The sequence below is a fragment of the Typopeltis vanoorti genome, chromosome 20, assembly GCF_054136105.1.
Source record: "Typopeltis vanoorti isolate ZY-2024b chromosome 20, IOZ_Tvanoo_1.0, whole genome shotgun sequence".
Taxonomy (NCBI): Eukaryota; Metazoa; Arthropoda; class Arachnida; order Uropygi; family Thelyphonidae; genus Typopeltis; species Typopeltis vanoorti.
This window is the reverse complement of record NC_143568.1, coordinates 73,276,507-73,304,075: the sequence shown is the minus strand read 5'-3', so window position 1 is coordinate 73,304,075 and position 27,569 is coordinate 73,276,507. Positions and strand designations below refer to the sequence as shown.

The 27,569-nt window shown below is 35.9% G+C and overlaps 1 protein-coding gene across 4 annotated transcripts in view; it reads left to right on the top strand.

Moving 5' to 3' along the window:
• LOC150095560 (DNA-binding protein RFX2-like) overlaps window positions 1-27,569 on the top strand; it is a 663,123-nt gene that overhangs the window by 435,327 nt on the left and 200,227 nt on the right. For all 4 annotated transcript variants that reach the window (XM_090410808.1, XM_090410810.1, XM_090410811.1 and 1 more), the window contains one exon: window positions 9,715-9,834. In XM_090410808.1, coding sequence (XP_090266934.1) covers window positions 9,715-9,834 — 120 coding nt within the window. The remainder of the gene's footprint in view (window positions 1-9,714; window positions 9,835-27,569) is intronic.

Below are 27,569 nucleotides of genomic sequence, written 5' to 3'. Positions count from 1 at the left end.
CTTTATTGAAGTCTCATCATTGAGAGCCGGAGCCAGAAGTGATACCACAAATATTCAGAACCGAGGCTCACAACATGGATTTCCATGGTAGGACCACAATATGCAAGCCCCCACATTACCTGAACCAACATGCATCATCATTCTTCTGTGCTGCAAAGAGCATGCCCAGATTGAAGTAATCAGAAGTCATATTTCCATATACAAGTAGCCAAAAGTTTCTAAAATACTCTGGATTAGAGATGATGTTGAAAGTTTTTTCACTTGATTATACTATAAATTAAAGATACCAAGAAATTATATTCTTAGTTTCATCCTTTATCCAAGCAACATTTGCACTCTGACTCTGGGTAGTGGCCCTTCCCATAATGCATAGTATTATACATGCCTGTAAGGATATGTGCATTGCATTATGGGATACGAAGGCAACTGATGCGAAGTCATTAGCCTCTATATACAAATAGCCCAGTCGTGAAGTGGCTTCACATGCAAACTTTGTTTGCTTGCACTTGGATAAACAGTGAAACCAAGAATATACTGTATTTGCTGGCATATAAGACGCACTTTTTTTCTTTGAAAATAGGTCTGAAAAACAGGGTGCATCTTACACCAATACTCAGTTTTTTATTACTTTCATTTCTGGAAATTTTCTCTGTTCCGAGTTAAGCAATTTTTTTCTTGCTTCCTTGCGGTGTGTGTGAGAGCATTCCATTTCCAGGCCGGATGGATGGAGGAGGAATGAAGTTATGCATAGATAAAATTTGGTCTAGTTGCCCTGGCTGACTGTTGAAGAAGCCTGCCCTGCTAGTATGAGATCAGTTTCATTCTCACAGAATAGAAGATGTTAAAAATAAACCCAAGGAATTGAAAACTTAGCTGTAATTCCAGGAGGTCTAACTAGTCAGTTTCAACTTTTAGATGTCTGTATTAATAAACCATTTAAGGGATTTATGAAGGAGAAGTGGAACAGCTGATGCACTATTCAGATTTTGAGGTTACACCATCAGGAAGAAGGAAGAGGCCTAACATTTCGCAAGTTTGTGAGTGGGGCAAATCTTCATGGGATGCTGTGAAAACTGAGACAGTAGCTAAATCATTTAAGAAGTGTGGCATTAGTAATGCACTGGATGGTACAGAGGACAATTTGTTGTATGAGGACTCAGATTCTGATTTAGATAAAGTTTCAAGTGTCTTCTCTTCATTTAGCTGTAGAGATGAATTTCTGGGTTTTGACGTGGAAGATTAAAAGGTGGGTACTCTTTCCTAGTTAGATTAGGTATTTGTTGAAAGTTGAACCTGCTTATTACTTTATATTTGAAATACTGTAAATTCATTATAATATTCAGTGATAAAGTTTTTTTCCTAAAAAATGCGTACGAAAAAGGGGTACGTCTTATATGCCGGAAAATACTGTAATTTCTTGGCATCTTTAATTTATAGTATAATCAAGTGAAAAGTCTTTTATTTTGTGATAGGATAGTTGATCCTAAATGTGTAGTTTGTCTCTCAGCTGCATAAATCCCTCTCTCTCTCTCTCTCATTTTTTCCCCAATATAATGTTTTTTTTTGCCCATCATATATATGTGTGTGTGTGCATATCTTAAATTTGTAATGTTGTGGAAAAGGTATGTTTTTTTTTATTATTATTATTATTTATTTATGCATTACTTAATCTGGAAGTGCTGCTGTAGAGACCAAAGTTGGAATTCTTTCAAGCCACTTCGGACCTCCAATAAGTGAGACGGTAGTCTAACACCACATGATGAAATTCATCTCTCATTTAAAGACATTCACAAAAACTTCCCTGCCCATAGTTTAATTTGAACCCATCACCTGTTTGTTGGAGAGTGGAGACACCATCCACCTGGCCAACCAAGCTAATAAAAAAAGTAGATATGTAATAATAAATAACAATTTGTAATCTGCTATTTTTTCTGCTATCTGATATTGGTTAGACAGTGGTTGCTGGCTAAATATGTTTATGTACATGTTATTAAACCTGGATAAACAATAGTTACAGTAGTTATACATTTCTGTTGTTTAAGGTTACTTTTTATCATTTATAGCTTGATTTTCTCCCTCCACAGCTAACTCGACATGTTTCAAATTTTATATTTTTTGAGAGCCAGTAATTTCTTTCGAAAGACCAGTACAGGGTGCAAACCACACTTTGAAAAATACTGCTCTACTTTATGTTCATGAAATATGAATGTGAAGTAACAAATTTAAATTTCAGCTTATGTCAAAGAAAAAAAGAAACAGCTATGAAAAGTCAAGCAAAGAGAAACAGAAGTACTGGCAAAAAAAAAAAAAAAACATCTAAAAATGAAATCCACAAATGTATGTAATCTTAACTGCATCTCAGTAATGTCTGTTTCCATCTTGTGTTGTTTGGCAGACTGAAGATGTAAATTGACATCTTAGTGATGTCTATCTTCAGTCTGCCAAACAACACCTACTTTCATTAATAATCATAACTTTCCAAACAAATAGGGAGAAACTCAGCTGTCAGCTTTTTGAATTACTGCTTATTTCACTTTTTCTTATTACACATTCTTCCTTCAACCCTTTTTTAATAACAAAATACACATTTATTTGCTCTTATCTACCATTGTCAAAGAATGTTCATCTTGGTAGCTCTTATTTTTGATCCTATTTGACTTAAAGTCTTTATCTCGTTCTGTGTAATTAATATTAATTTTTTTATCTATATCACTCTCTTATTGCTCACATTTTGAAATTTTTCTTTCCCTAAACATTTAGATACATGTCTAAATGACATGCACCTAAATGTCAAGATGTAATCAGAGTTTTACCATCTCTGAGGACTGAGAATTAGCTCAAGAGCATCAAAATGTTAACCTGTTTCTCTCTCTGTATGTGTGTGCATGCACGCATGTTATAATAGTATTTTGTATATCCCATGCTTTATAACTATGTTTAAATTATTGACTTCATTTTACTTTTAGTAAATTAAAAGTTGGATATTCATTTTGCATAAGAATCGTGTATATATATATATATATATATATATGACAGAATGATCATTAACTCAGTTAACATACATAGTTTTATGAAGAATTGAATGACCTAGAACTGAGATTTAAGTAAAAAGATTTTAATATAAAAACACTACTAGTTTCAGCCTGTAACAGCCTTCTTCAGGTGACATTATAAAAGAAAGAAAAAACACTAAACATTGAAGGTCAAAAGACTATGAACAACATAGACAGTCTCTATACATAATTAGCATGAAAACGTTGTAGTTGTATTTGAAGCTGTTCTTTCATTTGATGCATTGTTGGGAGAGTGCGTGCTTGCAGCATCACGTGAACGCCAGTACATGATTACAGCTGAATGACTATCTGGGAGGTTGTAGCTCAAGTTGTTATTTACATGAACAAGATTGAAAATGATTTCTCTAGATTCCATGATTTTTCTCTCTAGTTCGTCACTGCAACGGAAGATGTTAGTAGATTTTTCCCAGCAGACTTTGTGACTTTGGTTTTCATCATTAGGATTAGCCGAGAAAAGGATATGACTTGATAATGCACTCGCTCGCTGTCTCTTGTAAGTAATGTCCCTCATGTGTTCTTCTTCAACAGATTTGTCTGTCTGCCCAAAATAAGGAATATCACAATCACACAATATTTTATATACACCACGATTTGGGTAGCTAATTAAGAAATGGATCTTTGGAAGTGGAGTGAACAAAGTTCTGATATTGTATTTTCTTAGAACTTTTGCTAATATTTGTTTCTTCTGAGTGATGTCTAGGAGGATTAAGAAGGAATTTTTCAATGGTTTTCTTGGAATATCCATTAACTTCGAAAGAAGTTTTCAGATGGTTTATTTCTGTAAAAAGTTCATTTCGGTCATCAAGAAGAGAACTGGCTCTATGTGCCAAGGTGGAAATTATTCCAAGCTTATGAGGAGGGAAATGATGAGACTGACCGTGCAGATATCTGTTGGTATGTGTGGGCTTTCTACAGGGTGTCCCAAAATTCACGCAAGATTTAAATTTAGCGGCATTTGTGCGGTAAAACGTTGCCAACAAGAAAAAAAGACAGCGTGACAGCTGACAGTTCGGGGTTATTAAAAATGGAGCGCTACACGAAAGAACAACACATTTTCATTGTTGAGCAATATTTTAAAAATAATGAAGTGGCAGCTACAGTTCGCAATTTTCATGCAAAATATGGTCGGAATAGTGATTTAACTTCATCAACTGTGAAAAGATTAATTAAAAAATTCAAGGAAACTGGATCAATTAGTGATCTTATACACTCTGGCCGTCGTTCAACAGAAAACATCGAAGTAGTTCGTGAGAGAGTGTTGCTGAGAGTCCAGGAACATCAATTTGGCACCGTGGTCTTGAATTGGGCATTTCGAGAAGCTCTCTACAGCATATTCTCATGAAAGATTTCCATCTTTATGCTTACAAAGTTCAATTGACTCAAGAACTGAAGCCTACTGACCACACACAGCAAAGAGAATTCGTTGAATGGATTATGGAACAACAACATGTGGATGCTTATTTTTCGAACAAAATCATCTTCAGCGATGAGGCTCATTTTCATCTTGATGGCTTCGTTAATCGACAAAATTGTCGCATTTGGGGTTCAGAAAATCCACGAGTCATTGTTGAGAAACGAATGCATCCACAACGTGTCACTGTTTGGTGTGGATTTTGGGCTGGAGGCATCATCGGTCCATTCTTCTTCGAAAATGCGGCTGGTAAGGCAATAACAGTTAATGGTGCTCACTTTCGCGACATGATAATCCAGTTTTTTTGTGCCTAAATTGCAAGATATGGATGTGGACGACGTGGTTTCAACAAGACGGTGCCACATGCCATACAGCCCGAGAAACAATTCAATTACTGCATGAGTAATTTCCTGGTCGTGTAATTTCCTGTTTTGGTGATGAGAATTGGCCGCCTAGATCATGTGACTTAACGCCGTTGGGGTTTTTTGAAGTCCAAGGTTTATGCCAACAAGCCCGCGACCACCCGCGCCTTGAAGGAGGAAATTGAGCGCTGTATCAACGAAATTCAGCCACATTTATGCCAAACGGTCATGGAAAATTTCGACAAAAGAGTGCATATGTGCCAGCAAAGCCGTGGAGGCCATTTACCCGATATGCTATTCCATGCATAACCCTATACTCTATACTTTATGAATCAATAAGAAATTACAATTTTTAATTAAAAACCTGTGTTTTCTATCAAAATTACTTCTTGCGTGAATTTTGAAACACCCTGTATATATCGATATTTTGAGTTTACTCAAAATATCGATATATAGATTTTATCAATATATCGATATATAACATCACTCAGAAGAAACAAATAAATTCAAAGGCAATATATCTATTCCTTACATAAGTACTGTTTCACATAAATTAGCAAAAGTTTTAAGAAAATACAATATCAGAACCTTGTTCACTCCACTTCCAAAGATACGTTTCTTAATTAGCCACCCAAAACCTTGTCATCATCAACTCAAATACCCTGGTGTATATAAAATATTGTGTGATTGTGATATTCCTTATTTTGGGCAGACAGACAAATCTGTCGAATTACGTATGGAAGAACACACGAGGGACATTACTTACAAGAGACAGCGAGTGAGTGCATTATCAAGTCATATCCTTTTCTCGGCTAATCCTGATGATGAAAACCAAAGTCACAAAGTCTGCTGGGAAAAATCTACTAACATCTTCTGTTGCAGTGACGAACCAGAGAGAAAAATTGTGGAATCTAGAGAAATCATTTTCAATCCTGTTCATCTAAATAACAACTTGAGCTACAACCTCCCAGATAGTCATTCAGCTGTAATCATGTGCTGGGTTCACGTGATGCTGCAAGCACGCACTCTCCCAACAATGCAACAAACAAAAGAACAGCTTCAAATACAACTACAACGTTTTCATGCTAATTATGTATAGAGAATGTTTAGTGTTTTTATATTAAAACCTTTTTACTTAAATCTCGGTTCTAGTCATTTAATTCTTCATAAAACTATATATATATATATATTTTTTTTTTTTTTATGAAAAAAATTGAATGACTAGAACCGAGATTTAATTAAAAAGGTTTTAATATAAACACACTACTAGTTTCGGCCTGTAACAGCCTTCTTCAGGTGACATTATAAAAGAAAAAACACTAAACATTGAGCGTTAAAAGACTATGAACATCATAGACAGTCTTTATACATAATTAGCATTAAAACATTGTAGTTGTATTTGAAGCTGTTCTTTCATTTGTTGCATTGCTGGGAGAGTGCATGCTTGCTGCATCACGTGAACGCCAGTACATGATTACAGCTGAATGACTATCCGGGAGGTTGTAGCTTAAGTTGTTATTTAGATGAACAGGATTGAAAATGATTTCTCTCGATTCCACAATTTTTCTCTCTATTTCGTCACTGCAACGGAAGATGTTTGTAGATTTTTCCCAGCAGACTTTGTGACTTTGGTTTTCATCATTAGGATTAGCCGAGAAGAGGATATGACTTGATAATGCACTTGCTCGCTGTCTCTTGTAAGTAATGTCTCTCATATGTTCTTCCATACGCATTTCGACAGATTTGTCTGTCTGCCCGAAATAAGGAATATCGCAGTCACATAATATTTTATATACGCCAGGGTATTTGAGTTGATGATGACAAGGTTTTGGGTGGCTAATTAAGGAACGGATCTTTGGAAGTGGAGTGAACAAGGTTCTGATATTGTATTTTTTCAGAACTTTTGCTAATTTATGTGAAACAGTACTTATGTAAGGAATAGATATATTGCTTTTGAATCTATTTGTTTCTTCTGAGTGATGTCTGGGAGATTTAAGAAGGAATTTGTTAATGATTTTCTTGGAATTTCCATTAACTTCGAACGAAGTTTTCAGAAGGTTTATTTCTGTAAGCAGTTCATTTGGATCATCAAGAAGAGAACGGGCTCTATGTCCCAAGATGGAAATTATTCCAAGCTTATGAGGAGGGAAATGATGGGACTGACTGTGCAGATATCTGTTGGTATGTGTGGGTTTTCTATATATCGATATTTTTAGTTTACCAGAAGAGCGAGTCAGTTTGACATCAAGAAAAGGCAAGGAATTATCCGTTTCAAGCTCAGCAGTAAACTTAATACTTTGATGTCGGCTATTGAGATGTTCGAGGAAAACCATAAGGGATTCATGTCCATGGCTCCAAGCAATGAAGACATCATCCACATAACGTTTCCAAACTTTAGGTGTTAAAATAAAGGAAGAGATAGCCTTGGTTTCAAAATCTTCTAAGTAAATATTTGCAAGAACCGGAGATAAAGGATTACCCATAGCCAGTCCATGATTTTGTTTGTATATATTATCTTGAAATTTGAAGTAACCAGACCTGATGCAATGTGTAAGCAAGGCTAACTTTTTTTTGGATAACTTGTCCTTGAGTAATGTTAGGACTTCATCTGTTGGGACATTAGTGAACAAAGAAGTTATGTCCAAGCTAGCCATGATGTCATTTTCATCAACTGTAATATCCTTGATGTATGTAACAAATTCTGTAGTGTTCTTGATAAAGAAAGGTGATTTCCCTGAAAAACTTTTGAGGTATTTGGCAAGGTATTTTGAAAGATTGTATGTAGGAGAATCGATACCTTCTACAATTGGGCGTAATGGGGTGTTCTCTTTATGAATTTTAGGAACACCATATATGCGAGGAATTAACAGATGGAGAGAGCGTTGAGATAAACGGACGTTTCGGGATAATTCAGTTGTTGTTTTTAATAAGTTGTTTGTACGATTTTGAAGTTCACGAGTTGGATCTCTCTCAAGTATTGAGTAGGTATCATTATGTAGTAATTCAACTCGTGAACTTCAAAATCATACAAACAACTTATTAAAAACAACAACTGAATTATCCCGAAACGTCCGTTTATCTCAACGCTCTCTCCATCTGTTAATTCCTCGCATATATGGTGTTCTTAAAATTCATAAAGAGAACACCCCATTACGCCCAATTGTAGAAGGTATCGATTCTCCTACATACAATCTTTCAAAATACCTTGCCAAATACCTCAAAAGTTTTTCAGGGAAATCACCTTCCTTTATCAAGAACACTACAGAATTTGTTACATACATCAAGGATATTACAGTTGATGAAAATGACATCATGGCTAGCTTGGACATAACTTCTTTGTTCACTAATGTCCCAACAGATGAAGTCCTAACATTACTCAAGGACAAGTTATCCAAAAAAATGTTAGCCTTGCTTACACATTGCATCAGGTCTGGTTACTTGAAATTTCAAGATAATATATACAAACAAAATCATGGACTGGCTATGGGTAATCCTTTATCTCCGGTTCTTGCAAATATTTACTTAGAAGATTTTGAAACCAAGGCTATCTCTTCCTTTATTTTAACACCTAAAGTTTGGAAACGTTATGTGGATGATGTCTTCATTGTTTGGAGCCATGGACATGAATCCCTTATGGTTTTCCTCGAACATCTCAATAGCCGACATCAAAGTATTAAGTTTACTGCTGAGCTTGAAACGGATAATTCCTTGCCTTTTCTTGATGTCAAACTGACTCGCTCTTCTGGTAAACTAAAAATATCGATATATAGAAAACCCACACATACCAACAGATATCTGCACAGTCAGTCCCATCATTTCCCTCCTCATAAGCTTGGAATAATTTCCACCTTGGGACATAGAGCCCGTTCTCTTCTTGATGATCCAAATGAACTGCTTACAGAAATAAACCTTCTGAAAACTTCGTTCGAAGTTAATGGAAATTCCAAGAAAATCATTAACAAATTCCTTCTTAATCCTCCCAGACATCACTCAGAAGAAACAAATAGATTCAAAAGCAATATATCTATTCCTTACATAAGTACTGTTTCACATAAATTAGCAAAAGTTCTGAAAAAATACAATATCGGAACCTTGTTCACTATACTTCCAAAGATCCGTTCCTAAATTAGCCACCCAAAACCTTGTCATCATCAACTCAAATACCCTGGCGTATATAAAATATTATGTGACTGCGATATTCCTTATTTCGGGCAGATAGACAAATCTGTCGAAATGCGTATGGAAGAACACATGAGAGACATTACTTACAAGAGACAGCGAGCAAGTGCATTATCAAGTCATATCCTCTTCTCGGCTAATCCTAATGATGATAACCAAAGTCACAAAGTCTGCTGGGAAAAATCTACAAACATCTTCCGTTGCAGTGACGAAATAGAGAGAAAAATTGTGGAATCGAGAGAAATCATCTTCAGTCCTGTTCATCTAAATAACAACTTAAGCTACAACCTCCCAGATAGTCATTCAGCTGTAATCATGTACTGGCGTTCACGTGATGCAGCAAGCACGCACTCTCCCAACAATGCAACAAATGAAAGAACAGCTTCAAATACAACTACAACGTTTTCATGCTAATTATGTATAAAGACTGTCTATGTTGTTCATAATCTTTTAACCCTCAATGTTTACTGTTTTTTCTTTTATAATGTCACCTGAAGAAGGCTGTTACAGGCCGAAACTAGTAGTGTGTTTATATTGAAACCTTTTTAATTAAATCTCGGTTCTAGTCATTCAATTTTTTTCATAAAACTATGTATGTTAACCGAGTCAATGATCATTCTGTCATATATATATATATATATATATATATATAATTTATTATTATTATTATTTTTTTATTTTTTTTCAGAGGAAATTCAAAGTATCATTATTATGGTATCCGTGTTAAACCAAATTCACCACTTAATCAAATAGCTGATGATATTGGTACAACTGCACTGAGACAGCAGCCTCTAAACCAAATGAAACGGTACTTACCTTTACGTTTATTATTATTGTAATTATTTCTTGCCTTTCATTGAATTAAAAGTACTGTATTTGCATTAAGGATTGATGACTACAAGATGCAATCAAAACAATCAGTGCTGACTATTATTCTCAGATAAGCTGAGTTGACTAATAACATAGTTCATGCGATAGTCTTACATGTAATTGCCTGTATAGATAACAACTGCTAAAATATCATTATTACATTGGCAACTCCATGGAGTCCTTCGACTCATCAAGGAATGCCTTAAACATTATGCCAAGCACTATTCGGCATTTGCACATATCTGTCATACTTTGCTTTGAACTCATTCACAGTCAGGGCTCTCGCAGCAGACTCTGACAACCGATTCCACTCATTCACTAATCTCGAAGTAAAACATTTAGTCCTCACACCCCTGCTAAAAACACTTTCTCAATTTCTAAGGGTGTCTCCTAGTTCTCCCACCACCACCAGACCTATTTGGAAAAATATCCTCTGTATTAATGTTTTAAAAGTCCTTCAGTAATTTGTCTACTTCATTCATATCACCCCCCTTTTTGTCAACCAATTATGGTAAGCCACAAATCTTCAGCCTATCCTCATAAGGTGCATTCCATAGATCTGCTACCATCTTGGACACTTGCCTCTGGATCTGTGCACAGTAGTCAAGATGGGGTCTCACAGCTTTGATGAGACCCCACCTTAACTGTTTTGCACAGATCTGGTCACCTGGGTTTCTTGATGAGGAGGTGGAGAGGCAAGTGACCAAGATAGTGGCAGATATAATAACCTGCTTATCTCTACCCATCAGGGTATTCTTCACGAGCCGAGTAATCTGATGAGCTGTTTTTACCACTTTTGCAATATGTCTCTAAGCTTCAACTGCTTATCTACTAACACCCTAAAATCTCTGGCTTCATCACTTTCCTGGATTACAGTTCCATCAATATGGTACACAGCTGGAAATCTTTTCACCTTAAAGTACCTGTCTATTTAAATCATCCTGCAAATTTTAATATCATCTTCAAATAACTGAATAGTTCCTCTCAGATCATTTCCTGTCTCGTTCATTTACAAATTAAATAATAGTGGACCAAGAACAAAGCACTGCTGCTTGCCACTAGTCACAGAGCTTCGACTGGGGTCCTCTCCTGAATAAACCACCTTCTGGTATCTCCATCAACCATCATCTTATCCACTTCACCAACTTTATAGTCATCACCATATGCTGCAATTTATTCATTAGAATTCCATGCAGTATCCTGTCAAAAGCCTTTGCAAAGTCCAGCAGTATCACTGTATTATATAAAAGGTGAACAAGTTACTGAGACATGACTTACCCCCTCAAAAACTATGTTGTCACCATCTGGGATTGTCCCATTCCTTCTTTTTTTTTTTTTTTTTCTCTTAACCAACTTAACCTTGCACCTAAAATGTCATTTAGGTGCAAGGTTAAGTTGTGCATGATCCTGAGATGTTGAATGGTCAGTAATTTGCTACCTCACTTTTTGGAGCTTCCATTATGCAATGGAACTATTTTCTACTGTTTCCATCTCATTGGGGTCAATCCAGAGCTGAGACTTAAATTCGACAATGTGGTTAAAGGCACTGCCATTTCCATAGCTTTATTCACATCAGGATTCCGTACTGTCCTATGTTCTAGTTCATTTGACTCTATATTTCCATATATGATCTTGCCTCTCTTGTTACTGCGATATCTTAGATAATATACTCTTGCAAAAGTGTTCACATAGTAATTCAGCTATTTCATGTGATTCAGTTACCTCTCTACCATTGACATTCATTAAAATTATTCTGCTATTAACATTCTTCCTTTTACTTTATACCAAAAGAACTCTGGGATTACCTTTAGCATGTGCTGCTAATATCCTTTCATGCACTGATTTTGCCTTTCTTACCATATTATTCATCCTTCTGGCCTGTGCTTTGTACTTCTCATGTGCTTGCTGGTCACCTTTCTCTTTGAATTCTCTCCACAAATATTTCTCTTTTTGTAACTCCTGTGTAATGTTGGTATTCATCCATTTAACTTACACTTGATTTATCCTCCTGATTCTAGGTATGCAGTCTGTATTTAATTCCATTACTTCTCTGAAACAGTTCTTTACCACTTTCCATGCACTATCAACATTACAGTTTCACATGCCATGGCACTATGTACGTAAACTCTTGTCAGCTTATCCAAAATCTTCACCACTCCTCCTCAGATCCTGATAGGTCGATAGACACGAATTTTTGCACCACCCTTGCACAATGGATCTTACATTCTTTCCATTTCTGTTGAATCTTCCCAATGCCCAGACTCAAATTATACAGTTTAGTCAAAGGTGCAGCTATTTTAACTGAACACTTTATATCACCCATGCTTATATCCCATCAGTCTATTCTCAAATTCTTATTCAATTTATGTAATAGCCGTAGTACCTCTTCCCTCATATACCTAAGTTTCTTCATCTAGTGGAGGTAACACGAAGCTTAATGTTGCATACACCAGATTGACAGCTATTATCAAATTGAGTACTCATTAGCTGAATGGTCTCCTTTCATCTGTCACCCACATACTATCTAAATTCAGATAGTATGAATGAATACGAAAGAATAACCTTAAAGCTATTCTTTCTTTTACCTGCAGCATAACAGTAGAATTCTTTTGAGTTGTCTTAAGTTTGCAGAGCCAGATACTTTTTATTATTACACTTAGCTTTCCATACAATAGTTGTAACTCTTGTGGCCTGGGCCTTATAATTTTCATAATTAACGCCACCTTTATGCTAATAATATGTTACAAAACGGTTTTTTTTTTAAGAATCTCTTGCTTAATAAAATTGCACATCTGTTTCACTCCTACTCTATTCTTCAAACTCTAGGGACACATACCAATATTTTGCATCATTTAAGCATTTTTTAACTGCTAACATGCACTTCGGATATCCTTCCCATCTAGCATAGCACCAAATCAAGTATATTCCTTTTCATTTAGCTTTTATTTCGTGCTTTGTAGTTCAGCATGTAACCATTTCTGAATGGAATGTCTATGTACTTAGTCACATCTTTAACTAAAACCACTTCTGAAACTGTAATCAAAGGTAAGACTTCTTTGATCTCAACATTCTTCTGTCACATGCTTCTTGAGGAAGTTGCCTTGCATGAACTAAATAAATTTGGCTTCATTCTTATGAGATTTCACTGCTAACCAGTCAATGTTTGCATTATTAGTCTCCCATGATGCATGCACTCATCAGTGTGAATTCGTGATGCATTTTGTCCTCACCACCAATGATCTACTTGGTCTGTAACAACACTCCGTTATGTATTTGAGCTTGTTAAACTTCACTATACACCAGATAGCTTTAATGTCACTGCTACATAGAAATTTGTTAATAATATTGCAGTTATAGCTTTCTGTATTAATTGGACTCATATCATTAGCTGTCATTAGCCTCAGCAACCCCCCCCTTCTCCTGTCTTATTTACCCTTACTGAAAATGTAGTACCCTTTTACATTCAATCCCAGTTAATATATCATCCTCAGTGCCATATCTCACTAATGCCTACAGTGTGATGCCCTAATGTATTCCCCAATGCCACAAACTTTATCCTTAAAGTTTTTGGCATTGGGGAATAGACTTTTTGTGGTTATGAGACCATCGATACTTTATTAATATAATCCTGCCTACTAGTTTCGCTAGCGACTGTCTAGCTTTGTCAAGGCTGAACGGTACACACAAAAAAATATGAGAGAATACAGAAACGTTGCTAACTGTTAGGCAGTTAAGTTTGAAACTATTCGTGACAATGCGTGCATGTGTTGAGAAGCTTCAGTCAGTATCGTGGATATGTGTTGTATGCACACGTGTTACATGATTTTTCGCATATTGTAGTTCCGTTAAACTGAGTGAGTTGATTAAGTTTTTCCGTATATCTTTCAGATGGCATCCTGATTTCTGTTGAGGTTGTTACTGGTTCTTAATACCACTGCCGCTTCCTTGAAATTTCTATAACCGTAATCATCATCCAAATATGGCATAGAGCTATTTTCCCAGTTAAGTTTGAAACTCAATTGCATGGTTGGAAGTTGCAAAGTGATATGTAAAGTGATGTTCACCTTGCTTAACTTTCCAGTTAAGCAAGGTGAACCAAATTAAAAAATTTGAAGAACTGTATAAGAAAAAATACCATTCTTATAACAACCTCCCATATGACTAAGTGATCTTGAACGTGGCGGATCACGGCCTTACCAAACAAGAATCCGACATCCTTAAGAAAGGTTTCAACCTCTCCATCACCCCTAATTTCATTCCAAAAATGGACTTCATTTGTGGAATTGAAAAAGGCCTCCATCCTCTACCAGAGGCTGCAGCTAACGATATTAGATTCCAGACCACGATTATCCTTGTAACAGCAAAACAACCCAAACAGAACACCACTCCATACGATAGGAAGGCCATTCGTAACTTATGAAACAACAAAGAGATAATCATTGCTAAAGCTGACAAGGGGAACTCCACAGTCATTCTAAACTCAAAAGACTATTTCACTATGATAAACAATCTCCTGTCGGACAGTTCTATGTATAAAATACTAAAGAAAAATCCTATCGTGACAAACCACCACAAAACAAACCTGCTTATCAGAAATATAATCAGTTGGCCTGAGGAATTAAAAATAAAACTCAAATCCGCACATCCCATAACTCCTCGCCTTTATGGTGCACAGTGCATAAGGAGGGTGTTCCACTGCGTCTGATTATAGATAGCAGATCCTCCCCTACATACCTATTGGCTAAACACCTTGCCAACTTACTAAAAGGAAAAATTAGACAAACAGAGTCCTTTATTAAGAACTCTCAACAGTTTGTAGAGAAACTGAAGTACATCAAGACATCACAAATGGATATAATGGCCAGCCTGGATGTAGTATCTTTATTTATGAATGTTCCAGTGGAGGAGGTCATTAACATTATTAAAGACCTCTTCCCTACAGACATTACACAGGTGTTCAATCACTGCTGTAAATCAAATTTCTTCAAAGCAGACAACACAGTTTACCAACAATTGGAAGGCCTAACAATGGGTAGCCCACTGTCACCACCTTGTCAGACCTATTCATGGAAAAATTAGAAAATGGAATTTTTACCAAAATTACACCTAAATTATCAATATGGTGGAGATACGTTGATGATATTTTCATTGTTTGGAATGAAAACATGGAAAACCTACAGGTGTTATTAGAGAGAATAAACTCTCTTCACAACAAGATTAAATTTACTCTAGAAGTTGAAAAAACGGACAACTCCCCTTCCTAGACATACTGGTGAAAAGGCAGGAGAATAATTTTAAACTTTCTATATACAGAAAACGCACAGATACTGGACGTTATTTACATTATTCTTCCAACCATCATAGATCACAAAAACAGATGTGAATGATACCATCAGGCATCATTCACATGTTACGGAACAGAGCCAAAAAGTTTATTTCAGACGAAGAAGAGATACAGACAGAACTTTCTCAAATTGCTATAACACTATTGCAGAATGGTTTTCCTACAAACATCATCAACAAGTTTCTGTATAAAGACGACCTCCAACAACAAGGAACAGTCACCCAGTACGCTTCAACAGTAATCATCCCTTATGTAGATTCAGTCTCTTCAAGATTAGCGAGAATGTTAAAATCTCATAACATCAGAGTGGTATTTAAGCCTACCACTACCATCAGACAAGTATTAAGATCTCTTAAAGACAGTGTACCATTTTTCAAATATCCAGGTGTTTATAGAATTTCATGTACATGCAGCCTTTCGTATATTGGGCAAACTTCAAGAAGCCTGGAAATCAGACAGAAGGAGCATGTTGGGGATGTCAATCACAACAGGAAAGTCTCCTCAGGCTTAGCACATCACTTTGCAACTTCCAACCATGCAGTTGACTGGGAAAATAGCTCTATGCCATATTTGGATGATGATTACGGTTACAGAATTTTCAAGGAAGCAGCAGTGGTATTAAGAACCGCTAACAACCTCAACAGAAATCAAGGTGCCATACTGAAAGATATATGGAAAAACTTAATCAACTCACTCAGTTTAACGGAACTACAATATGCAAAAAATCATGTAACATGTGTGTATACAATACATATCTGATACTGACTGAAGCTTCTCAACACATGCATGCATTGTCACGAATAGTTTCAAACTTAACTGCCTAAAAGTTAGCAATGTTTTTGTATTTTCTCATATTTTTTTGTGTGTACCATTCAGCCTTGACAAAGCTAGACAGTCGCTAGCGAAACTAGTAGGTAGGATTATATTAATAAAGTACCGATGGTCTCATAACCACAAAAAGTCTCATTTTTAAGTATTTTATCACCAAATATGTATAATTTGAACTTTATCCTTATTTCTAATACTTCTAGCATTTATATACAGACAAAATAAATTACCTCTAAACTTTTTTGGTATACTCTCTGTAGTCTGTATGACCATTGGACAACTTGCACAGCTGTATTTATGTCTAATGTCCAAACTGGATGAACATACATTAACTGTTTTATTGTAATCACCTCCATGATCCAGCACATTTGTATCATTATGTTAATGATACAAATAACAGCATAACTGATATGATGTTAGTTGCATAACATAGTCATTCTTGCACATAGATTCTTGCCATCCCTCCCATCATGATCTGTGTACTCTGACTCTTCATGTTAGGTCTCATAATTTCTCCAGACTCCTCATACCAACTGCATTCAAGCGTAGGTCGTACCTTTTATTTAAATCCATTCTCTCAAATTCACTTCACACATCCACAAACTCGCAACTGTTCCTTCAATGTCAGCAAACAGTTCAATGTGCAGGCTTACAGTCTGCACATTGAACTGTTTGCTGACATAGCCCTTTTTAATTCATTGCAGTCATATGTTTGTAATATACTAACAATTTTTGCTTTCTCACACTTGATTCTTGCTTCTTACAGCAATCCTTTTATATCCTCTCTCATATTGAATAATTTACTAGTTGTTCCATCTCGTGTGGTGACCGGGAATTAGAGTAGTCTCACCGTGAGTTCATACACATTGCAAAAGGTGATCAAATGTAAGCACCCAGTGTCTGGGGGGGGGGGGGGGGTATAGCCAGACCATTCTGTCTCCAGGGGTCATAAATATGGAGGCCTGGTCCTCCAGGTTGGCAGTTGAGCTTGGTGCTGACAACTCCATCCTGTATTAAAAAAAAAAAAAAAAAAAAACTTGTTAAGAAATCCAAAGAAGTAAAACCAAGACTAATTATTCTTGTTGAGAGGCTTATACGCTGGTTAGACATAATAACTAATATTTAAGGAAATTGACAGCGTACACTGGAAATATAGATTAAATAAACTTTAATATACACTTTCCGATATTTCGGCGAACGTTACGTTGCCATCTTCTTGGGAACTTACTAAAGGACACGTGCACACAAGTACTAATACAACAAATGAGACTGAGGCTAGGACGCTAGCGTTTTCCTAAAGTCCAGATGGTGCCCCCTGGCGGGCTATATTGGTAGTTCTTGGCCTTTGGGCTGAAGTTCTTTTGATAAAAGTTTCCCAAATTTGGGGCAGTTTCATGCATCCAAATTTGTTGAGGTTTGGCATGTTCCTAAGGGCCGAGGCTGATTCCATGAATAGTCTTTCATACTTGAACTTGCTGCGGTGTATTACTGTGGCTTTCTTCCATCTTATTCTGTGGCGAGTGTCCAGAGCGTGGTCTGCAAGCCCAGAGTGGCTGTACTGGTGAAATCGGATGTAATCCTTGTGTTCTGAGATTCTGATATTTGCTGTCCTGCCTGTTTGGCCAAAGTAGGACAGTTTACAGCTGCAAGGGACCTGGTATACACCAGGTAGGTCTAGGGGAAGTGATTGGTCTTTGGTGGAGCGGATAAGGGATGCCAGTTTTCTATGTGGTCTGTAACAAGTGGTCAAGTCATGTTTTTTTAAGATTTTATTGATTTTCTCTGAGGTGCCTCTGATGTAGGGAATAGTGATGGATTTAGAGTAATCTTTTTTGTGAAGGGGGGGGGGGTTGTGGACAACTGGGTTAAGTATTTTTTGGAGGGGGTAGCCGTTGGCTGAGAAAGTGTCACGGATGTGATTTAGTTCTGTGGTTAGGGCTTGATCATTAGAACAAATTATTTTTGCCCTGTTGAATAATGTTTTAATAACTCCATATTGTTGTGAGGGGGGGGGGGGATTGTTGGTGAATGTATCTGCCTGTATGGGTGGGTTTTCTATAAACTGAGAAAACCAAGGTTCCATCAGGTTGGCGGGTGACTAGTGTGTCTAGGAAGGGGAGGTTATTGTTTTCCTCTTTTTCCAGGGTGAATTTGATTCTAGGGTGTTGGTTGTTCAAGTGTGTTAGGAAGGAGAGGAGTGAATCCGGGCCATGTGGCCAGATAGCGAAAACATCATCAACATAGCGAAGCCATATGGTAGGTTTTTGTGGGGCTGAGTTTAAGGCTTTCTCTTCAAACATCTCCATGAAAAAGTTGGCCAAGGGTGGGGAAAGTGGTGAACCCATGGCTGTCCCCTCTATCTGTTTGTAGAATTTTTCCTGCCAAACGAAATAGCCTGAGTTCATTGTAAACTGAAATAGGGCTGAGATATCGGGAGGAAATTTAGCTTGGATTAGCTCTAAGGTTTCTTTGAGAGGGACATTCGTGAATAGGGAGGAGACATCAAAACTGACCATTATGTCATTGTGTTGGAGTGTAAGGTTTTCTATACTGGCTTTGAAGTGGGCTGAGTTTTTTATGTGTGATGGTGTATTGCCAGTATAGTGTGAGAGCGCTTTGGCTAAATGCTTGGCTAGTTTGTAAGTGGGGGAATCAATGCCATCCACTATGGGACGTAATGGCACATTTTCTTTGTGTATTTTTGGGAGCCCATATATGCGGGGGGGGGTCTAGAGTTATAGGGTTTTTAGACTAATTAAAGGACAAAGATGACTGAATGAATTAAGGATATGATTATTGAAACTTTTAATGAAACAAGACTAATTAAAGGACAAAGACTGACTGAATGAATTAAGGATATGATTATTGAAACTTTTAATGTTTTATCATTGTACAGACAAAAAGCCTTGATGGAGCTCCTGGATGAACTTAAACCCTATAATATAGACATCATCTGTTTACAGGAAATAAGATGGAAAGGGGAAGATATTATTGAAAAAAAATGACCGTACAATATTTTATAGTTGCCAAAAAGAAACATAAGTTAGGAGTAGGCCTTATTGTTAACAAGAGGGTTAAACACCTTGTTTTAAACATCAAAGCAATAAGTGAAAGACTGCTGATTAAGAATAAGAGGAAAAATTTTTAACTACAGTTTCAGTAATATACATGCACCTACTGAAGAAAAAGATGAAAATGAAAAAGGTAGTTTTTATGATGCTCTGGCCAAGTTATATGATTAATGTCCAAGACATGATATAAAAATCATCATTGGAGATGTGAATGCACAAATAGAAAAAGAAAATGAATACTATCCTATTATAGATGTGAATGGACTATATAATATAATAATGATAATGGAGAATGACTTATTAACTTTGCTGCCTCTAGAAATATGGTAATAGGATCCACTTTGTTCAAACATAAAGGTATACATCTAGCTACTTGGAGCCCAGATAAATTATATTTTAAACTGATATACCATGTCCTAATAGACAAGAAACATGTCTCCGATCATTATTTAGTATTATCTCTAATATGAGCCAGGATTTCTAAAGCTAGAATAGTTCAAGGCACTAAAGTACAAAAATTTGACTGTGATAAACTCAGGGAGTCTAAAATTGCATCTGAATATGCAAATAAGCTACATAAATATTTGAAGAATTCTGACTTAATTGAACAGTGAACCATTGAAGACAGGTGGTCTCGCCTAGTAACTGGGATTAAGGAGTCAGCACAACAGATATTAGGTATTAAAGAAAATAAAAAGGAAGTAGATAATTGGTATGATGAGGAATGTAAAGTAGTTACAGAAGAAAAGAATAAATGTTATATCAGGATGTATCAGAAGAACTTTAGAAGAGTTGTTCTTAATAAGTATCGTGAAGCAAGAAAAAAGGAAAAAAAGGAACATAGAACAAAAAAGAGGGATTATGTAAATCATAAGATGGAAGATCTGGAGCACTTAAAAACTAAGAATGAAGTCAAGATGTTTTATGGAGAGATAAATAAAGCCAGAAAAGAATTTAAACCTAGACTGACATATACAGGAATGAAAATGGTGATGTAATAAACAATGAAGAAAATATATTGCCCAGATGGCTGAGACATTTTAAAAATCTTTTATCTAAAGAAATAGTCTTAGATAATAGTAGCAATGAATTATCATTATTATAACCACAATAGTAACATTATAGAGGAACAACCACCCACCTTGGAGGAAGTATGAGTAACAGTGTCTAAATTAAAGAATGATAAAGCCCCTGGATCTGATAATCTGCAGGCAGAACTATTGAAACAAGGAGAAAGAAAATGCCTCACATAAATTCATGAGTTAATGGCTCATATATGGTTGAATGAAATTCTCTCAAAAGACTGGTCTACTAGTGTCATATGTCCAATATTAAAAAAAGGGAACCCCTTAAAATGTGCTAATTATAGAAGGATTAGTCTTTTAAATACAATATATAAAGTCTTCTCTAATATCTTATCTAATAGACTGTCCAAATATACTGAAAAAGAAATAGGAAGCTATCAATGTGGATTTCAACCAAACAGATCAACAACAACAAAGCAAATATTCACGCTACGACAAATATTGCAAAAAACATGAATACAATATAATTACTTACATTTATTTATAGACTTAAATCTGCATATGTCACTGTTGACAGGCAACGGTTTTTTTTTTTTTTTTTTTTTTTTTTTTTTTTTTTTTTTGCAATGATGGAATTGATCATTCCAACTAAACTAATTCGATTAGTCCAGATGACAATGAAATCCACCTATATGTCATATTAAAATTCAATCTGATTTGGCAGAAGAATTTGAAACAACAAATGGTCTAAGGCAAAGAGATGCATTATGTTGTTTAACATAGCATTAGAGAGGGCTTTAAGGGACTCTGGAATACAGAAAACAAATACAATTTATTATAAATTAGTCCAAGTCTTGGCATATGCTGATGACATCGATATTATTGCTAGAACACAGAAGGCCTTGGTAGAGTCATTCATCTTCCTGGAAAACTCAGCAAAAAAGAATGCGCCTAAAGATTAATGAAAAAAGACTAAATACACGGTTTCAAGTCGCAATACTAATAACATAAGTTTATTAGGTTATATAACAATCAGAAATTAAAAATTTGAACATGCAGAAAACTTTATATATTGAGGTTCCATGATCAGTCATGATAATGATGCAACCTTGAGATTAGAAAAAGAATATCTGTAGCAAACAGATGTTATCATGGACTTTTAAGACATAAAATCAAGACTATTAACTCTCCAAAGTAAAATTAGAATTAAAAGAAACACACCACAGTGAAAATTATTTAATTGTAAATATTTCATCCTAAGTATCTTAGGACATCATCAGTACAGTAGTTTAAAACACTAATAGGAATAACATACAGTTAGGGCACATGATTACAATAGAATCTCATTAAATGTGCGTAACGTGTTACAGAAGTAAAAAAAAAATGTTAAAAAAATAAAAAAAATTATTTAACACAATTTTGTATGACAATTTCCCATACTTTAGGAATAGTAAGAACGTCGTTGCGGTTTAAGTTTGGTCTGTGTAGTAGGGCTTCAGAACTTTCTTTGTATAAATGTTCATGTTTATATAAAGATCTATGTAAAAGTTTCTACTTTTCCCAATGGATCCTATGGTTTGGATTTTCAATTCCGTGTTGAGAGAGGCTAGATTTCTGCAGTTTAAAAAGACAAATGTGGTCTTGATGTTCCGAGATGTGTTTCTGAACAGACCTACCTGTCTATCCAAAGTAAGAATTTGCATGAGCATGGAATCTCATAAACACCAGGCAAGATCAAAGGTGAGAGTTTGTCCTTAGGAGAAGGTAACAAGTTGTAAATTTGGTTGATAGGTTTGTAAGTAGTGGCAAAATTGTATTTCTTCATAATTTTAGAAAGACGTTTGGAGATGCCTTTGACGTAAGGTATGGTATTCCTGCGGACTTCTTCCTGTCTAGTTTGATGTGTGGAGAAGTGACTGATGATTTTTTGAGTTGTTTTAGGATTATATTCTAATTAAAATTAAATTTATATTCTAATCATATTCTCTCAAAAAACTCGAAGTAGTAACACATTGTGAATCACATGTTTAATGAGGGAGTCGCCATACCATACATCCTTCTTTTTTTATATTTTAATTTAATTATTTAATTAACTATCATAAAACAACTCAAAAAATCATCAGTCACTTCTCCACACATCAAACTAGACAGGAAGAAATCCATAGGATTCCCATACCTTACGTCAAAGGCATCTCCGAACGTCTTTCTAAAATTATGAAGAAATGGACAAACTCTCACCTTTGATGTTGCCTGGCATTTATGAGATTCCATGCTCATGCAAATTATCTTACTTTGGATAGACAGGTAGGTCTGTTCAGAAACGCATCTCGGAACATCAAGACCACATTTGTCTTTTTAAACCGCAGAAATCTGGCCTCTCTCAACACGGAATTGAAAATCCAAACCATAGGATCCATTGGGAAAAGTCGAAACTTTTACATAGATCTTTATATAAACATGAACGTTTATACAAAGAAAGTTCTGAAGCCCTACTACACAGACCAAACTTAAACCGCAACGACGTTCTTACTATTCCTAAAGTATGGGAAATTGTCATACAAAATTGTGTTAAATAATTTTTTTATTTTTTTTTATTTTAATTTTTTTTTACTTCTGTAACACATTACGCACGTTTAATGAGATTCTATTGTAATCATGTGCCCTAACTGTATGTTATTCCTATTATTGTTTTAAACTACTGTACTGATGATGTCCTAAGATACTTAGGATGAAATATTTACAATTAAATAATTTTCACTGTGGTTAATACATGTGTTTCTTTTAATTATGATCGCATCACAGGTTTCGTTATTTAAAAAAGTAAAATTAGGATTTATATAACCATAATTCGACCTGTGTTAGTGTATGCATCAGAAACATGGAGCATTAACAAATTATGAGAAGATTAAATATTTTTGAATGAAAAATACTACGAACTATATACACTTAAAATGAATAATGAATGGAGAATAAGGTATAATAATGAACTGTTTAGGGAACCAGATATTATTACATTCATAAAAATTGATTGCCTACAATGGGCTGGACATTTAATAAGAATGGAAGACCTAAGACCAGTAAAAAAAAAAGTCTTTCTCTCTAACCCAAGGGGTAATAGATCTAGAGGAAGACCAAGAACTAGATGGGAGGATAATGTGACAGAAGATGCCAAAACTATGGGGAACGTAATTGGATGACTAGGGCAAAAAAATTTATCATCGTCATCATCAATGATGATGACGATGATAAATTTTGTTCCTACAAGAACGACCATCTCTTTTACTTTTCTTTTCTGTTTCTCAATTGCATTTGTTATATTTTTGATTTTTGCACCTGGAAAACTCGAAGTAGTAACACATCGTGAATGGCATGTTTAATGAGGGAGTCGCCATACCACACAACATCCTTCTTTTTTTATATTTTAATTTAATTATCTGATTATCATTACTTTTTTATTGTCCTTATCTGCTAATATATTATAAGGGAATAAAACGCTGATGCGTTTTATTCCCTGATATTATTATTATTATTAGTAGTAGTAGTAGTAGTAAACCTGCATGGAGTCAGTGACTCATTGCAGGAGGTCCTCCATTACACACACAGCTCATCGTGCTTAGACTTGAATGCATTCACTGTCTCCACACCCGTCACACTTTCAGGCAATGTATTCAAACCACCCACAACTCTCCATTCAAAAAAACCTACCCCTTGCTCACACCCTCCTTATACAGCTTCCAGGGATAGCCTTTGTTCCCCTTCTGTCTCCATGCATTCTATGAAAAATCTGATACACATTCATCTCCCTTGTTCTATCCTGAACCCGTTCCAACATACTTTTTATGCACTGACCGAGAGTTTGCTTGCAAAAAATACTCCTCACTGGCGTTTCAAGTTCTTAGTATTGAAAGAGAGTTTTTGCTCTCTTAATGTTTCTGCCTGGTCTCTGATGAAAACCAATCAGTTTTAATAAGCTGTCAGGCTAGTGAAACCTTACCAAAATGTGCCAATAGGAGGCGAATATACAGATGCTTGGGCATAGCGATCAGGTCTCCTATAAGGTCCAGCTAGGGCAACTCTTAAATGCCAGTGAGTGCATTCCTGAAAGCTCTCTGATCAAATTTCATACAAAACTTATAGTTTCTGTTCAGTTTTGAAATAATGCTGGATTTAATATCCACTTGATTTTTATAATTTTAGTAAATATCTTCATCCTTTTGAAAGCCTGGTGACTTAATCAGCATACAGTAATCCATATGCTGTCTGATCAAAACCTTATATATAACAGAATAACAATATCTTACTTCTAGATGTCAGTATTCTCTGCATCGTTCTCGTAATGTGCTGTCCTCATACTTTAAAAAAAAAAATGTCCCTAAAATTACTTTGAAAAACTGCTAAATGAAACAAGCAGTGATGACAGCACAGTGGTAAAAAACACTGCCCAGGCATACAGTCAGGAATACATATCCATACTTCAAGTAGAAAAAGCCATCTCAAAGGCTTGAAATGTGGAAAGGCAGCAGGAGTAGATGATATTCGACCAGGAATGCTGAAGTATGGTGGTATAAGAGTCTTATATTGGCTGCACTGCATAGTTCAGAAAGCCTGGACAGAGGGACGAATTCCCGATGATTGGAGTAGAGCTCTCATAGTACCCGTATATAAAAAGGGAAATAAAACTGAATGTGAGAATTACAGAGGTATTTCCCTACTTAGTGTTCCTGGCAAGATCTATGCAAGTATACTTGAGAAACAGTCGAGAAGAATTGTGGAAGAAAAGCTTGGTGAAGAACAGGCTGGATTCAGGCCAAATAGAGACTGTAAGGATCAGATCTTCACTTTATGATAAATAGTCGAGAAAGCATGGGAATATAACAGAGATCTGTATTTAAGTTTTGTCAATTTGGAAAAGGCATATGACAAGGTGCCAAGAGAGAAGCTATTCAATACGCTACAGTTATATGGTGTCAATGGGGCATTATATCAAGCAATACTTAGTCTTTATTTGAGTTGTAAGTCAGCAGTTAGAATTGAAGGAAGTACAGGAAGATGGTTTAATGTTAAATCTGGTGTGAGACAAGGATGTACATTATCCCCTCTGTTATTCATTATCTATATGCATCACGTTATGTAGGAAAGTGGTATTAAACATGATATCAAAATTGGAGCTGTTAATGTCAACTCTTTGCTTTATGTGGATGATGTTATACTTCTAAATAAATCCGCTGCAAGTCTGCAAGATTCCCTGACTAAATTGAATAGCAGTTGTAATAGATATGGTATGAAGGTCAGCAATGAAAAGACAAAGACAATGAAAATAGGCAGAAACATTGAAAATGTCAACTGTGTTGTGAATGGAGAACCTGTGGAACAAGTGAAACATTTCAGCTACTTAGGCACGATTTTTACTGGAGATGGTAAATTAAATATAGAAATAGACAACAGAATCAGCAAAGCTGGTACGGTAGGAAGTCGATTGAATAAATTCATATGGAATAAGAGAGAAATTAGTCAGAACACTAAATTAGCTGTATACAAGACAGTGTTCAAACCAGTTTTAACTTATGGATCTGAGAACTGGGTCAGAAGTAAAACACTTGACCAAAGACTAGAGACCGGAGATATGAGTGTCCTGAGAAAGATTATAGGCGTGAACAGATGGCATCAATGGCAATATCATATTAAAAACAAGGATATTAGGAAAGAACTTGACATTGTCAACATCCAGGAATGCGTTATCAGAGCTAATCTCAGGTGGTATGGTAACTTAAACAGAATGGGCGAAGAAAGATTAGCAAAGCAAGTGTTTTCTGAATGTTGGCAGCAAAACAATCCAGAGGAAGACCAAGATATAGGTGGATTGATACGATACAAAGTGCCTTAGACGATAGAAATATAACAACTGATAATGTTGGAGTCTTGACAAGTAACAGACTGATTTGGAGGAAAATTGTAGATAGGAAGTTAGTAATGATGTAATTTTTTTCATGTAGTACTATCATATCCTGTACACCCCTTGAGGGTACATGGCAGGAATTTGATGATGATGAAATTTCAGGTCCTTTTTCATCAACATCCTGCAGATCCCTTATTTCCTTCACCTTCTCTATGATATGATCCCTAGATGAGTCCCTGACTCCGTGGAGGTCTCTCTTAATAATATATCCACCAATCGTATGCTCTACATCCCATCTGTGCTTCCCAAACTTTAAAACCTTTCACTTTGCTATATTTGAACTGGTATCTCCATTCATTTGCCTATTCCAGAAGGCTATGCAAGTTCACTTGCAAGGCTACAATGTCCATTGTACTCTTTATAGTTCATCCCAACTTTGAATCATCTGCAGACAGACAACTGTTTATCACAATTCAAGCCCTTCCCAATATCATTTATATTTAAAATATAAATGATATCATTTATATTTAAAATAAACAGCAGTGGACCTCCAGAACAGTCCCTGGGGCACATCACTGGTGTCTTTCTTCCTCCTCCTCCTCTGGGATGTCACTCCTTCGTACACAACTTGCTGATACTTATCAGACAGCCAATCTCCAATCCAGTGCACTAATCTTTTATCCAACCCCCATCTATTCCAGTTTAATTAGCATCTTGTCATGTGACAATCTATCAACGGCCTTAGCAAAATCTAAATATACCACTGTGTATGCTTCTCCTTTGTCCAATGTCCCTGTTGCCTTGTTACAGTAAGTAAATAGATTACTAAAACATGATCATCCTTTATCAATTCTATTTTGTTCCATTAAAAAGAATATGGTTGTCATCAACCCAATTCTGAATCCTGGTCTTCAGTAGTCTCTCTCTAACAGATCCTTGTAATTCAAAGTCTTAGTCTTATCACTCCCCCCTTTACAAAGCAGAATAATAGTGATATATCATCAAGTTCTATGGCTTTATTGATATCAAATTTATGTGAGTCCTCATATAACTTCTGCTCACTCACCATCAGTGGCTCCTCTTCTTCTTCCCACTTCTCTCAAGTTTTGCATGATGTTAATTTCACAAGGATGAAATACCTTTTTAAATTTCTCATGTAACATCTCTACTATATCCTCCTTGGTGGTTATCATTTTAACCATTCTCTCCAACCAGTATTATCCTTCTATAATCATTCTTTCTTCTACTGGCCTGAAAGAAACTCCCTAGGATTCCTTTTGGCCTCATTAGCTAACTGCTGCTCATGCTGTGCTTTTGCTACTCTTACCAGCAAGTTACCTCTCTTGCTTGCTTGCGCTTTGTACTCCTCATGCAACTGACTATTACCACCACCCATCTTATGCTGTCTCCATAATGCCTTCTTCTTCCAAATTGCATGCTTCAGTTTCACATCCACCTATTTGACCCCCTTGACCTTTGGAATGCATTCAGACATTGCCTCTGCCAGAC